The sequence below is a fragment of the Haliotis rubra genome, unplaced genomic scaffold (genome assembly GCF_003918875.1).
Source record: "Haliotis rubra isolate DU_JTF1 unplaced genomic scaffold, ASM391887v1 Scf343, whole genome shotgun sequence".
Taxonomy (NCBI): domain Eukaryota; kingdom Metazoa; phylum Mollusca; class Gastropoda; order Lepetellida; family Haliotidae; genus Haliotis; species Haliotis rubra.
The window spans coordinates 1,056,824-1,073,674 of NW_025767017.1; the positions used below are offsets into that span (position 1 = coordinate 1,056,824).

General features: G+C 40.2%; 1 protein-coding gene across 1 annotated transcript in view; it reads right to left on the bottom strand.

Annotated features, from left to right (window-relative positions):
• The window catches only part of LOC124284719 (protein WWC2-like), an 89,845-nt gene that overhangs the window by 57,702 nt on the left and 15,292 nt on the right, over positions 1-16,851 (bottom strand). Inside the window, exons 2-4 of the mRNA XM_046720825.1 lie at positions 8,833-8,942; positions 5,694-5,788; positions 2,982-3,090 (exon numbers count right to left, since the gene is read on the bottom strand). Coding sequence (XP_046576781.1) covers positions 2,982-3,090; positions 5,694-5,788; positions 8,833-8,942 — 314 coding nt within the window. The remainder of the gene's footprint in view (positions 1-2,981; positions 3,091-5,693; positions 5,789-8,832; positions 8,943-16,851) is intronic.

Below are 16,851 nucleotides of genomic sequence, written 5' to 3' on the forward strand. Positions count from 1 at the left end.
CCGATCCATGGCATCGTTCTATGATGACACCAACCAACAAGTCTCTGACACTGACAACCTGATCCATTGCTTGAACCTCATGACCAGCATAGGCTGCTGGGGGCATATTCCTCATTTACTATTTCATTTTGGAGGGGTAAGCATGAAATGAACAAAACCAGTTTTAAGTTGGCATTAAAAGAGTCTGAAAAAAGGTGTGCAACTAGTGAATAACCTGTTTGTATCCGGCAGCATTTTCCATGAAACACCTGACAAGCAGTACGGTGCATACAGACTACGGACCTTGATCAGGGTAAATCTGAGATTCAAACCCATGACATAGTGTGATGCCCTGTTCCATAAAGCCATCTGGGCACTATGACTCTCTTATGCCAAGTTAAAGTACAATCACCCAACACTATGACAGTCTTCTGGACCCAGAACCCAAACATATGGCAACATCTGAAGACTGACTGACTGAGTTTGGTTTTACGCCGCTTTTAGCAATATTCCAGCAGCATCACGGCGGGGGACACCAGAAATGGGCTTCACACAATGTACCCATGTGGGGATTCAAACCCGGGTCTTCGGCGTGACGAGACAACGCTTTGACCAATAGGCTACACCACCGCCCGGCAACATCTGAAGATGTTCAAAAGCTGTTCAACACTAGTTGTACAACTCAGTATGCATGGTACTCTTAGGTAGAGGGCAAGAAGCCAAAAAAGAATCACTGTTCCTTAGAATCCCAGCACTTCGGAAAACTTAGAAACTTAGAAAAAAAAATTTCACATCCACAAAAAATCGTCACTAAAAGGAAAGTTGATTGTACAATTCCAACAATATCCTTACTTACAATCAAACAGTCATGATGCCAGGTGTTCACACAAAAAATGAGCGTATCCCCACTAGATAAACAATATTTTTTATAGAAAAAAGAAGACATCACAGACTGAGCTATAATGAACATCAGAAACAACAAGGCTAATTTCCATGTCCATTATGGTGGCAGAGACAACATCCTGAAGATACTGATGCCTCAGACCTCCCATTACCTTGTCTTTCCATCACAAGGAACAAGCACCTGATGACTATGATCCCTTGTTAAAGAAGTTAGGATCTTACAGCACTGATACCAGTTTGGCTGACAAGAAATGGCAACTCCCCATGACAGGATACTGTTGGAGCCTCACAGAAAGTCTACCAGTGAGGGGATTCCCTGCATAGCTGACCACATTTCTCCTGTCCAGCAGTATCTGGTCTGACCAACACAGAACGCCATCCATCACTGGCGGCTACAAGAATGTGCAACATAAGACCGAAATAGAAACCCCTTGTTTCTCTCCATGTATCATGTGGCTTGTTGACCTTATTATAGTCAGACATAATTTAGGTGTATTCTGGAGTAGGGAATACTCGACATGGAAATGAAAAGTACAATAATGCTGTTTTTAGTCATATGTGAAGTTTACCGGCACTGGTTTGAAGAACAATGTTTAGCTCGTTTCAGGATGGTGTTGACTGCCATAGAGATTAGTCTAACACTTCTACCTCCCACTTCAGTTTGGCAAAGCTTGGATGTCATAATTAAAGAGACAGTTTCCTCATTAAACACAGCATGCTAAACAGGCAGTCTAGACAGACACCTGTTAAAGACAACACGCAATAGCAGCAAACATGGATGGAAACTCACACTTATCCTCTACCCAAGTGAAAAGGTGAACATTTCCTGGACAAAGAAATCACAGTCTCTTTGGGGCGATTTCCTTACATTACATGTCTCCCAAGCCTAGAAAATACTTCGGGATGATGTCTAATGATGAATGAGCTCATCTCTAGTCTTGAAATAATATTTTTGAAAAAAAATAATAATTAAGAAAGATATGAATCACCTTTCCATGTAAGTAAGACAAAACATGTTTTTATAATTATTTTTTAGGAAATTCTTCACTTTTAAGTTGATAACCAGAGAATGAAGCCGATAACTGCTGGGCAGATACATAGGAACTGTTAATACTCTTCCTCTGGTATTGCTCTGCAGAAACATAGGGACTGTTAATACCCTGTAACTTGGGCGATGCTGCTTCTGTTTTCCTTCGTTACTTCAAAGTATTTATAGCCTGGTGTAATTAAGTGCACTTAAGGTTTTCTGCTGTGTAACAAGGAAATAGTGTTGATGTGGCATAAAATTTCACAGAGAAATATTCTATAGACTTGGAGTGCGTGTCCATTGTCAAGATGTAGCTCAACAGATCTGAACTGTGATTTATGTTTGGGTGAATGTTGTTCGGCCACATTCATCAATATTGCAACAAATCATGGAAGTCTGCATGTAAACAAATCCAGTCCAAGCAAACCAGTTACCAATACTCACTGCCAGCAGAGAGGAAGACAAGGAATCAACAAAGTCAAAGAGCTCTACCAACAAATCCACAGAGGATGTATTCTGACCCGAACTCAGGTTATAGCTGGTCTGTTCAATGTATGAGTGAGCTGGGGTTATAACTACCCCCTCCATAGTATTTCAGTTACAATGCATTACAAAAGCAGAGAAATAAGATTATTAACTAACGCAAAAAAAACATGGGTGCAGTGTTGAGAAACCCAGCAACATAATCTGGATGAAGTGGGATTCGAAACTATAATCGCAGATTTTTGGCAGCCCAAGGGTGAGTGAGTGAGTTTAGTTTTACGCAGCACTCAGCAATATTCCAGATAAATGGCGGCGGTCTGTAAATAATCGAGTCTGGACCAGACAATCCAGTGATCAACAGCATGAGCATCGATCTGCGCAATTGGGAACCGATGACATGTGTCAACCAAGTCAGCGAGCCTGACCACCCGATCCCTTACGACAAGCATGAGTTACTGAAGGCTCATTCTAACCCAGACCTTCACGGGTCGGCTGCCCAAGGGACATAAGTGGGACCCCAAACTGCAGACCACTAGATGACTGGGCTCTGCCCATCCGCAGTATTTGTGGAGGAAGTATGGGTACTTACAGCTGGTTCTGGATGACTTCCATCCCGACAGTGTCTCGTTGAGGTGAAGGAACTCATCCTGCGCCAGCATCAACCTCTGCTCCTTCACTGCATATATCTCCTTCTTGGCCTGGAAATAACATATACAGGTAAATAATGGTTGGATTGAGAATAGTATTAGACCATATCTCCTTCTTGGCCTGGAAATAACACATACAGGTAAATAATGGCTGGATTGAGAATAGTATTAGACCATATCTCCTTCTTGGCCTGGAAATAACACATACAGGTAAATAATGGCTGGATTGAGAATAGTATTAGACCATATCTCCTTCTTGGCCTGGAAATAACACATACAGGTAAATAATGGCTGGATTGAGAATAGTATTAGACCATATCTCCTTCTTGGCCTGGAAATAACACATACAGGTAAATAATGGCTGGATTGAGAATAGTATTAGACCATATCTCCTTCTTGGCCTGGAATTAACACATACAGGTAAATAATGGTGGATTGTTGAATAGTATTAGACCATATCTCCTTCTTGGCCTGGAAATAACACATACAGGTAAATAATGGCTGGATTGAGAATAGTATTAGACCATATCTCCTTCTTGGCCTGGAAATAACATATACAGGTAAATAATGGTTGGATTGAGAATAGTATTAGACCATATCTCCTTCTTGGCCTGGAAATAACACATACAGAATGTAAATACAAGTAGGCCATATCTCCTTCTTGGCCTGAAACCACACATACAGGTAAATAATGGCTGGATTGAGAATAGTATTAGACCATATCTCCTTCTTGGCCTGGAAATAACACATACAGGTAAATAATGGCTGGATTGAGAATAGTATTAGAACATATCTCCTTCTTGGCCTTGAAATAACATATACAGGTAAATAATGGTTGGATTGAGAATAGTATTAGAACATATCTCCTTCTTGGGAAGCTCGATTGCAAATAGTGCAGGCATATCTCCTTCTTGGCCGGGATGTAATGCATGCAGGTGAATGACAATAGTATTGCAAATAGTATCAGAATATATTTCATCCTTGGCGTGAAAACATGCATACAGTTAAATAGTATCAGGATATATTATATCTGGGTTTTTTTTATTAAAAACAATGCATCCGTGTACAAAACAATTGTATTGCAAATGTATCAGCATAATAGGTGCTGAGGGTTGGGCACAGTTATAGCACAACTTACATTTCCAAGAGTGAGTGAGTGAGTGAGTGAGTGAGTGTGAACGAACACAATATAAAAGCAAGAGTGAGTGAGTGAGTGAGTGATTGTGAACGAACACAATATAAAAGCAAGAGTGAGTGAGTGAGTGAGTGAACGAACACAATATAAAAGCAAGAGTGAGTGAGTGAGTGAACGAACACAATCTCAAAGCAAGAGTGAGTGAGTGAGAGTAGGTGAACGAACACAATATAAAAGCAAGTGTGAGTGAGTGAGTGAGTGAGTATGGTTTTACGCCACTTTTAGCAATATTCCAGCAATATCGGGGCAGGGGACATAAAAGCAAGACACAAGTTTACGATGAAATTCCAACATGATATACAAACAATGCTTTATAATTCCCCAGGTTCCCCTGGTGAGCAGCCCAGTATGGCCGCCTGTCAGCCCTGCCATGTACTGGGAGACACATACATCACCAAATGTCAAGCCCACAAGACAGATGGGCGCTGATCAATGGCAGGCTCTCACTTGTCCTGTGTTCTAGACCCAACTGGAGGTTAGTCCATAATCACATCTCATCAAAACCAGTAATATCTCCATACACTTCCATCAGTGGATACGGCAAAGGTTACATCACGACAAACAAGCAAATTAATTTGATCATTTCCTCTTCAGTCACAGCGTGTTAAAGTGCCATGTCGCCAAATTTATCAATTTTGAGAATTCAGTATAGTAAAAAAAAAAACGTAAAAATTTGTGTTAAATGTCATCAATTTTGAGTGAGTGACTGAGTGAGTGACTGAGTGAGTGACTGAGTGATCGATCTGGCATAACATTGGCAATATTTCGGCCATTGTGAACACATCCATTAATTTTGTCTGTCATCTATATTTTTGTTGCTATGATGTAATCAGCTATATATTGTCCTGCAAATACCTGAAATCTATGCCAACAAGTGGTTGAAGTCATGAGCAAAATGACAAATAACCAGATAGGGCACAAGAAAAGGTATCTGGTGACATAATCCTGCCACCAACCCACTGCTGCTGACACTCTGAAGACCATGGATAACAGAAACCCACATTCAAACCCACCACCATCCCTCAGCATTTTAGCACACCAATGTGTTCTTGCACCTTCTACATTCCTAGGTCCTTAAATGTGGTGCTTCTGTTTTCATGGCTTCTAAAGTAACATTCAGGAAATTGTATGAAATGTATTTTTGACAAAGAACTTGTCATGCTATTTATATGAATGTCAACAAAATTATCAGGGTCGTGTTTGAAACCACAAGATCACAGATTCCACATGGATTTTGTCAATTTTGGATATCAACCCTTCATATTTCTGGAGCAAGGAGCTGCCCATTATGAAGGCAGTATTTGTATTCAGCTGTCTGTTGTATCTCCATAACATCCCTCAACCTTCATCACTGATGGTGTCAAGCCTGTATCAATAGGGAAGTGTTTGTGAACCACACAAAGTGCAAGGATACAAGGTGGAAGTGGAAGTGCAAACAATCCTCAGCCTAATTGCTCACCTCCAGATCTTCTTGCGCTGTGACAAGATAGTCCTTTAGCATCAGTTCCTGTTCTTTTCGCCATTGTTGCCTTGGGTCTTCTAACTGATTTGTTTCTGAATAACAAAGTAACAATAACATATCAAAAATATCTAATTCAATGACAATTCAAAGAAATAAGGTCAAAACACCCCACCACTCCATTTTGCTAGCTTGCAAAATGTTTCTTCGATTTACAATGTCCTCAAGCCAGGATTCTGGTAAACAATTCATGGAATTTTTCTCTGCGCAAATTATATGTTGTGATAGGCTGTACAATGCAAACCACTCAATTGTTAAAAGCAGTCAATTTTACACGAAAATACCATTTACTTTGCAATACATACACACACTACATGTTGTTTATTTACCGAGCTGGATGATAATTCTTTAAATGCTACAAAAATGTCGGCAATATGTTACACTATGGGACAGGAAGTTTTTTCAAGGGACACTGGTGACCTAAATATTTTTGCCAGGTAGCTGCTGACATGGTTGAGAGAGCTTGGCCAAACAGTCTGGCCTGCAGACAAAGACGCATAGCGCGACAATCAAGCAGTCCTAACGCGCTAGTTATTTCAGCGAGGTGGCGTAAGGTTGAAGCAGCCATTGTACCACAGAGTAGGCACACACATAAATACACTGTTAGCAAGTTCAGCTTTTGTTCAACACTTGTTAGGCTTTTACTTGAAAATATTTTCGTTTCCCACGGAGGGAACATAAAAGATGTCGAAGTGGCTTTGATCATGGTATATAGAGTTTTATTCAATACATGGGATATAAGTTCTAAGTGCGTAATACGAAATGGGGATCAACAGTCTTAGTGTGATAAGTAACTACACGACAGCCCTGTCATCTTAACACAATTGAATGCAGGGTGTTCTCATAAGTTTATAAGGTTTGAACAAAACCTCATAATGTTTTCAAGTGTTTACAATAAACTCTTGGAACTCATCAATTCATTACATACAAATAATACTGACCCTTTCAGCCTCAGCATTAAGTCATTAAGCTCTATTAAGCAGTTCAGCTGACACACTGAACAATGAATAAACCCTAAGCTAAGATTTTATGAAAATATACCCATTAACCAACAACAGAAAAATATGTTTTTATTCATCCGAATTTAGAAGAAACATTATTATCAAATGAAAAAAATACTTTTTCCTGCAGAAAAAAAATATCTGACACTACTGGAGCTCTCCCCCACTGGCCACTTAACGTAATAAAAGTCCCATGGATCAATGTTCACACTGCGTGATCTCTTTCAATAAAAAATAAATTCAATGCATGTCACAATATTTAATTTTGGAAGGGGAAACATAGCTTGCAGTTGCAGACAGCCTATCCCATCATCTTGGGCGTACCATACACAAATGTTCCTGGAAATTTATCAATGAACTTCAGATAAGATCTCCTAACATCATGCTCTGATCCTGAAATACTGCATAAACATTTTTCTGGAAACATAGTAGTTGGCTGTTCATGAGATAGGGAGATTCAGATCCACTGACAAGTTTATCAAGCCCTACAAACGTGGGTTTGACAAGGAAACACTATATTTCCTTTACACTTATTTCATTCAGGGCATTTCATATTTGACAAGAAATCATTGAAATTACACCCTAGGGATGGATCTCAAAGGAATCCTCTGGTCAGGAAGATGGATATATGTTTTGTTCATTTATCTGTGTTTATTAAATTGGGATGGGTACTGAAGCTCACCTTCAAAATATAAGAAAACAGACAAATCATTGTGTAACATCTTGAAAATGAAGGGAAAATGAGGCTTGAGATGATAGTTATGCCTGAGTGACATAATCAACGCTGGGCCAGGTAAACCATATCCTCAGGGTACGATGGTAGTCATCCTCAGGGTATGAACGCAGTCATGACATGCAATCAGCCACGTCCATTCAATGGATTTAAGTCAGCTCATACAGCAACATAAGAGGCACTGAGGAATGATCCTGGCAAATCAATTTCCCCCTGTGCTAAAGAACTAACTACACCTTCTAAAACTAACTCCAATCAAGGCTGGCCTTCCTTCAACCAAAAGGCTGTAAAGTCAAGGTTGGCCATCCTTCAGCCAAAAGGCTGTAAAGTCAAGGTTGGCCTTCCTTCAGCCAAAAGGCTGTAAAGTCAAGGTTGGCCTTCCTTCAGCCAAAAGGCTGTAAAGTCAAGGTTGGCCTTCCTTCAGCCAAAAGGCTGTAAAGTCAAGGTTGGCCTTCCTTCAGCCAAAAGGCTGTAAAGTCAAGGTTGGCCTTCCTTCAGCCAAAAGGCTGTAAAGTCAAGGTTGACCTTCCTTCAGCCAAAAGGCTGTAAAGTCAAGGTTGGCCTTCCTTCAGCCAAAAGGCTGTAAAGTCAAGGTTGGCTGTCCTTCAGGGTTGGCCTTCCTTCAGCCAAAAGGCTGTAATGTCAAGGTTGGCCATCCTTCAGCCAAAGGCTGAAAATGTTCAATTATCATCTGACACACAGAAGACCAACTGAAATATCTAAAAATATAAGACGAAGTGGTTCTGGCAAAACCCTTTCTAACATCTAATAACAATGGTTACTATATACAAATAAAATCTCAAGGAAGATGAGGTGAGGTGAGGTGAAATTGGGTTTAACTCGTGCTTGAGAATATTTCGCTCATATGACGGCGTGCATGCGTGTGTATGTGTATGTGCGGCTGCTTGTACTAGCCCAGACTGAAGCTGGTTTTATAGTGCTAGCCCAATGAGATACCATGCCACAGTGAAGCATGAATACCCCACTCAGACACATTATACTGACTCCGAGCCGACCAGTCCTTGTTGTACCCATTAATGCCGAGCGCCAGACAGGGACCAACAAGTACCATATTTTAACGTCTTTTGGTATGACGCGGTGGGGGATAGAACCCGCGACCTTCCGCTCTCCGGGCAGACGCTCTAACCACTACACCACGAAATCTCAAGGAAAGCAATGTTGACAATGAAAGACTATCCAATAAACTACTCTCAGCTTCATGAGATTTCAGAGGAATCAGGTGGTGACGTCCCGCCTGAGTGTGCTACTGTAGCTACAGACTGAAGCGAGGTCTCACAAAACCTAGTATAACACTTCCATGAAACATGCAGCTATTGAAACTTACGATTCATATGATTGATGTAGTATATTCCCACGTTGGGGTCATATGACTCCTCCCAGCCAATGGGCAGTTCATCTCCAACACAGTCTGCAAATGTCTGAGGCTTTGTGTATCTGAAATAGGACAAAGTAGGTTGAAAACAAATAATTATATTTAAAACAGTAGTCACTTCTCAAAGTGTCAGCTTAATGGTGAGAGATACGACAGTAAATCTCTGCAAAATCCTAACCCTCCCTTTAAATCCCCAAAACATCCCTTCCCTAATCTCACGTGAACCGTTGACAAATGAACTAACAAATCATATATTTTCTTCCTTTTAACTTTAAATTGTTGAAAACTTGTGTAGTTGTCAAAGTAATCCATCAAACAGGGTACCCGTGAAGATCCAGGTTAGAGCTGGTCTTCAGTAACCCATGCTTGTTCTGACCCATGCTACAGGTCGTCAGGCTCGCTGGCTTGGTGAACACATGTCATCGCATCCTAATTGCATAGATTGATGCTCATGATGTTGATTACTGGATTGTCTGGTTCAGATTATTTACAGATTGCCGCCATATAGCTGGAATATTGCCGAATATGGCGTTAAACAACCAACCAACAAATAGGCCATGACAGGGGATAAAATCCATAAATTCCACAAATATAAATTCCATACTAGACAGCAATACCATATCTTTACACAGACCTCCACAAATACCAACCAATACCAACCAAGTCTGATCTGGCAGCAAAGGACTTCAGGTTTATATCTCTGTCATAACATTTGCTTCCATTTTTACACATTTGTGTTTACACATGAGATTTTTCCTCAACCCACACCCATTCACGTAAAAATAGGCTGTCAAGTTCAACCAGAGTACTTGTGCTATTGTCACCTGAAAAGTGATACTTAAAATTACAACCAAAAAATACCGGGCAATATTGGGGTTATTCCCACATGTAAGTGACAATGTAACAATGCGTCTGGCAGTGGGATACAAGTGCAAATCATTTACTGTAAACGCAAGCCAGGTGTGCTGCAGATTACCCTGCAAGCATGGTGAAGTTCAAACTCTCACATTTTAAAAAATGACAATTATGTATTTCAGTGTAACCTTCAGTTTACACTAAAGTGCTAGGCGTAGTTCTGAACAGAAAGTGTCTCCATTAATAAGGATGCACATTTGCTACCCATCAGACTAACTTACTGGAACTTGATATGCTTAGCAGAAATATTACACCAAGGTTAGGAAAGGCCACAAACAAAAACTATTTGTTCTCTTTACATGCTGCGAAAAAGGTGAGAACGTAGGTAGATGGTTAAACTGGGTGGGAGGATAGATAGGGAAAACAGGGTTGATCGATGGACAAAACAGGACGGGTTGAAGGGAAAATAGGTAAAAAAGGAATTAATTCAGCATTTTATAAATCTATTCACAATCTTTGCTCAAATTACCATATCTTGATACAAATATGGAAAACAAAGTACCTCATTATATACACTAGGATTCTCAGAGCGATACTAGATCAAGTCAGTTCCCAGCTTAAGGTCAAGCAATTGTCAACATTCAGAAGACATACAGACATACTCAAGTCCACTGAAGACTCAGTTTAGCAGTTGAACACAAGATAACACCAGAATCAACCTAGTTCACACCCAACAAATGATTACCATTTAATTTGAAACCTTATATTCTTAAACAGCACTCTTGGAAGATAAAACAAACATACTGTAAATAGACTCGACAAAAAGAGAATAATGATGAAAACACAGCTCACATGCAACAACCCTGGAGCACTCCTCTCTGATCTGCCATACAAATACTACAACATTGCCTCCACAATCAATGTCTGGACCAGACAGTCCTGTGACTGACAAACCATGAGCCTTTATCCTCGAAATTTGGATCCAATAAAAGGCAATCATCCAAATCCCAGAACAAGACCACCAAATCACCACCAGGGGAACTATGACTTAGGGATCGCTTTTTCTTTTCCATTTTTTCTGTATGTGTCTGTGGTAACCACAGGAATAAGGCAACCATAATCCAGAGGGAATGTTTACGCTTATAATTAAAAGCAATCATCCAAATCCCAAACCATGACCACCAAATCCACATAGCAACCTCTTATAACAAGCTTAGGTTGCAGGAGACCAATATTCTTTTGCAGGCACACAATGAACAGGATGACGGCTGATATGCAATGAGAAGGCTAAACTACAGCAAAATACACCTTTTTTAGGATAAAATGATTGTTTAACTTCAACTCATGATGTCGACATTTATTTCTTATGTACTATGTACAGCTTCTACATGAATAACAACCAAACGATGTAATCATTATTTGTCTTTATAAAGAGAGGTGTTCACATAAGCTTATAGCTTGTTCACCGAACCCTATTCAATTTTGTTTGAATAAAAATATGCTTAAACCAAACAAAGCAGCAGTCTCGTACTACAGGAAAGACCTCAGCCATTCTGATCATAGATGTTCAGTACCTGGGTGAAACCCAAATGTCCATGAAGTATGAACATGTTCCTGAACCTCTCATCATGGTCGGTCGGTGCGGTAGCCTAGTGGTTAAAGCGTTGGCTCGTCACGCCGAAGACCCGGGTTCGAATCCCCACATGGGCACAATGTGTAAAGCCTATTTCTGGTGTTCTCCGCCGTGATGTTGCTGGAACATTGCTAAAAGCGGCGTAAAACCAAACTCACTCACTCACTCTGATCATGGCACACCAAAGGGATGCAATCTGTACAACAAAATTCAGATATTAATGACAAGGTCCCTATTATACCATACCCACCTATTAGCCACACACCTCCCTAATCATACTGTCCAATCTGTTTCACTTGTGTATCATAGCATTTGTTTCAATTCAACAGTCCAGTTCACATACTGTTAGATGAAATACTTACTGATAGATGACATTGTTTCTTTATATCTCACTTTATTTATAGATGGTAAGTTGGTTTAACACTGCTTTAAACAGTAATGCAGTAATACCAGCATGTCATCCTAATATGTTATGGAAACCTGCAGTGATGCACTGCTTCGATATTGACCACTTTGTTGAAACCTATGAGAACAGGTATGGTGCTAATAACCCTAAAAACATAATCAGAGAAAACTGGGAGGAAGCCTTGATAATATGGTTCTGGACTGCCCGGGTGATGGAACTACCTTGAACGACTTGGACAGTATTTAAAAGAAAACCTTGCACTTCCTTCCTAAGCAGCGCCTGACCCACCTCTCCATGAACTCCCCCTTCCAACTACGGCATGTTCCCCACAGCTGTAACTACTTGTTGATACAAGTAATGGGTGATAAAGTAAAACTGAAGCACAAGTCTCAGCCAGCTTCCAGCTGTCTCCCCTCCTTCCCCTCATCCCCCTCCACCCACTGTCACAATCAGCAGGATGTCATCTCATAACAGGCAGGCTCAAACACCTGCGATATAACTGTATACACCAGCGGTATAACTGTATACACCAGCGGTATAACTGTATACACCAGCAGTATAACTATATACTAGCGGTATAACTGTATACACCAGCGGTATAACTGTATACACCAGTGGTATAACTGTATACACCAGCAGTGTAACTGTATACACCAGCGGTATAACTGTATACACCAGCGGTATAACTGTATACACCAGCGGTATAACTGTATACACCAGCGGTATAACTGTATACACCAGCGGTATAACTGTATACACCAGCGGTATAACTGTATACACCAGCAGTATAACTGTATACACCAGCGGTATAACTATATACTAGCGGTATAACTGTATACACCAGCGGTATAACTATACACCAGCGGTATAACTGTATACACCAGCGGTATAACTATATACTAGCGGTATAACTGTATACACCAGCGGTATAACTGTATACACCAGTGGTATAACTGTATACACCAGCAGTGTAACTGTATACACCAGCAGTATGACTGTATACACCAGTGGTATAACTATATACTTAGCGGTATAACTGTATACACCAGCCGTATAACTATATACCAGCGGTATAACTGTATACACCAGCGGTATAACTATATACTAGCGGTATAACTGTATACACCAGCGGTATAACTATATACCAGCGGTATAACTGTATACACCAGCGGTATAACTATATACCAGCGGTATAACTGTATACACCAGCAGTGTAACTGTATACACCAGCAGTATATGTATACACTGTATAACTATATACAGTGGTATAACTGTATACACCAGCGGTGTAACTGTATACACCAGCGGTATAACTGTATACACCAGCGGTATAACTGTATACATCAGCGGTATAACTGTATACACCAGCGGTATAACTATACACCAGCGGTATAACTGTATACACCAGCAGTATAACTGTATACACCAACACTATAACTGTATACACCAACACTATAACTGTATACACCAGTAAAACTCTGTATAACTAGTGGTATAACTGTCATCTGAACACTAACAATAAACTAACAGTATAACTACAGCCGTAGAATCTTAAATAATTGCACATATGTAAACTGGTGGTAAAAAGGCAAACTAGGAGTATCACTAAACTATAAACTAGCCGTATTCATACCCTAACTACTGCAGCAGAACTATGTAAACTAGTAGTTCAAACGCATAGACTAATAGTAGAACAGTTAAGGAGGACATAAAGCAGCTTCAACAAAACGGTTGACACTGCATATACCCTAAAGAATGTAGCTGACCTCATTCTGACTTCAAACAGCTTTTGTTATGGATGGATATTCAGTGTATCTTTCCCATGCCAGCTTGTTATGAAAACATGAGGGTGGCATTGATTAGTATAATTTGTTGTATACAATGAAGCTCAACACATTATCCTTGAGGCCCACGCATGTAGTGAGGGGTGCCGCGTCCAGACTATACCTGCCTTCATCATACAGTATCTATATCCCCCAGATAGAAGCCTACAATCTTGACAGCTTGAAGCAGAGAAACATATTAGGTCCTTTTTGACTCAGTTGTCCTCTAAATATCATATCCAGTTAGACAAAGTTGTTCTTTTAGAAACAGTTGTCCTCTGAATATCATGTCCAATCAGACAAAGTTGTTCTTTCGGAAACAGTTGTCCTCTGAATATCATGTCCAATCAGACAAAGTTGTTCTTTCAGAAACAGTTGTCCTCTGAATATCATGTCCAATCAGACAAAGTTGTTCTTTCAGACAAAGTTGTCACTAGATATGTCTTCCTGTATACAGCTGTCATCTAGATATCATGTTATGTTTGATACAGCAGTCATTCAGACAGTTAGTTTGAAACTGTTATGATCCCTCAGGGTTTTACATAGCTCTTTGAAACTGGGAGTCCTGGGGACTCAGGGCATATGTATTCTGAGAGTCCATTTCCAAATTTGGAGTCCATCAATTTGCATGAAATCAATGATCATGGATGTTTCCCATTTGATAATGATTATGTTATAATATGTGTTACTTTCAATGTCATTAGAATAATGATTGTAACCAGAATGTTTATATGTTAATATGGGATATCATTACAAACTCAGAAAGTTCTTTCCTAGAAAAAAATTATATTCGTCCATAAGGACTCACTGGATTTTAATTTAGGGGTACTTCATCAAATTTCTGCATCCAATGCTTGGGAATCGTCCCGTAAAACCCTGATCCCTACTTATCCTACCTTATTTAACAATTGTCACTCAAATATGATTTCAAACTGTTAATTTTTCCATTCACTGCATCATCTCACTCAGTAACGTCTGGACCACAAGACTTATCTCCTGTGTGTCTGTCAGTAACGTCTGGACCACAAGACTTATCTCCTGTGTGTCTGTCAGTAACGTCTGGACCACAAGACTTATCTCCTGTGTGTCTGTCAGTAACGTCTGGACCACAAGACTTATCTCCTGTGTGTCTGTCAGTAACGTCTGGACCACAAGACTTATCTCCTGTGTGTGTCTGTCAGTACACGTCTGGACCACAAGACTCCAGTCCTGTGTGTCTGTCAGTAACGTCTGGACCATAAGACTTATCTCCTGTGTGTCTGTCAGTAACGTCTGGACCACAAGACTTATCTCCTGTACTGTCTGTCAGTAACTGAAAATATAAACCATTCCTGGATGATTCAGGACCTTATACTTGACTCCATGTCATAAACTCACTGCATTATGATGATACAGTGCTGGTTGACTAGTGCTGTATGATACAGTACTGGTTGACACCGTATGATACAGTACTGATGTTGTACAATTACTGGTTGATGCTGTATGATACAGTACTGGTTGATGCTGTATGATACAGTACTGGTTGATGCTGTATGATACAGTACTGGTTGATGCTGTATGATACAGTACTGGTTGATGCTGTATGATACAGTACTGGTTGATGCTGTATGATACAGTACTGGTTGATGCTGTATGATACACTGGTTGATGTTTACGATACAGTACTGGTTGATGCTGTATGATACAGTGCTGGTTGAAGTTGTCTGGGATGACAGGAAAACAACATGCCAAGGACTAAATAGTGAAATAATAAATCAGCATTGAACATTGATTGTTTTCACTTTCTAAGCATAAACACAACCAAATAACTTGTGATATGTCTGTTACAGTGGAGTGGAGTGGACTAATGAGTGGAGGAGTTAGTGGAGTGGAGAACATTGAGTGGAGTGAGTCCCTTTTCTGAGAATAGAGTTAGAGTGGAGTCTTTGTAGTGGAGGAAACGGAGGTGGAGTGGAGTCTATTGGATTGATGCATGTTAGATGTCCTATATTGTCTAAATAAGCACCTGTCAACATGCCAAGCAGTGGTGAGTGAGTGAGTGAGTGAGTGAGTGAGTGGGTAGTGAGTGGTGAGTGAGTGAGTGGTGAGTGAGTGAGTGAGTGAGTGAGTGAGTGAGTGAGTGAGTGAGTGAGTGAGTGAGTGAGTGAGTGAGTGAGTGAGTGAGTGAGTGAGTGAGTTCCTCAGCTTCAGTTGACAACCACTGATAAATATAGCCCGGAATTACACAATATCTAAAGCGATCAAGTATGCCCCCATATTTCAGGCATGTCATTCACAGTCTGAGGACAGAGTGCTTCAGAGGGGTAATAATTCAAAGTGAAAATATTTTATGCCCACCAAGACATTTAACACTGACTATCATCTGAATATATGTATGATGTAGATGCATTAACTGGCAGGAACTGGATGTTCAGAGTCACTGATGACTCCAGATAGTCGAAAACTCAGACTGTTGATTACAATTGTGAGTGAGTGAGTGAGTGAGTGAGTGAGTGAGTGAGTGAGTGAGTGAGTGAGTGAGTGAGAGGAGTGAGTGAGTGAGTGAGTGAGTGAGTATTTGAATTTTTCAGTATAAGTGATATAACCTGAGGTACAGTGAGAAAAGATGAGGTGAGGTGAAATTGGGTTTAACGTCGTTCTTGAGAATGATTTCGCACCATATGAACATGCATGCGCAGTGTAACTCAAGGGTACACCAGAAAAGAGTTTCAGATATTGTATTAAATGGAGGTGACCAGCTAGGATTTCACATGGACTTCACACATTGAACCCAAGTGGGGAAATGAACCCAAGTCTTCACTGTGACAAGCTAACACTTGAACCATTAAGATAACCCACCCATTCTCAGATACGCAGAGAAACAAACAGGGCCTTCAAGATTGTGTGGAAGATTTTCAGCATTTTCAACTCTCCCAATTAACAGATCATCAATGGATAGAAATTGTTTTCTGTACTTTAAGCCATTTTTATACATAATAATGCAAAGTTATTCCGTAAACAACCAATAAAGATGCCATTTTACTGTTAGGTATGTTCAAGGTTACAGACGGTAAGATCACACAATAAGAAAAGTATGTACAAGTGCTGCACAACATTCACAGAAAATGATCCTCATCACAAGAAAAGAATGCAACCAAATACCACAGTGCCAATATCATCCCCATACTGAACTGAAACATCTCCATACTGAACTACCAACATCCAATCAGGAACCATTAGTTCTGGCATTAACTTGTCACTGATGACCCAGAGTC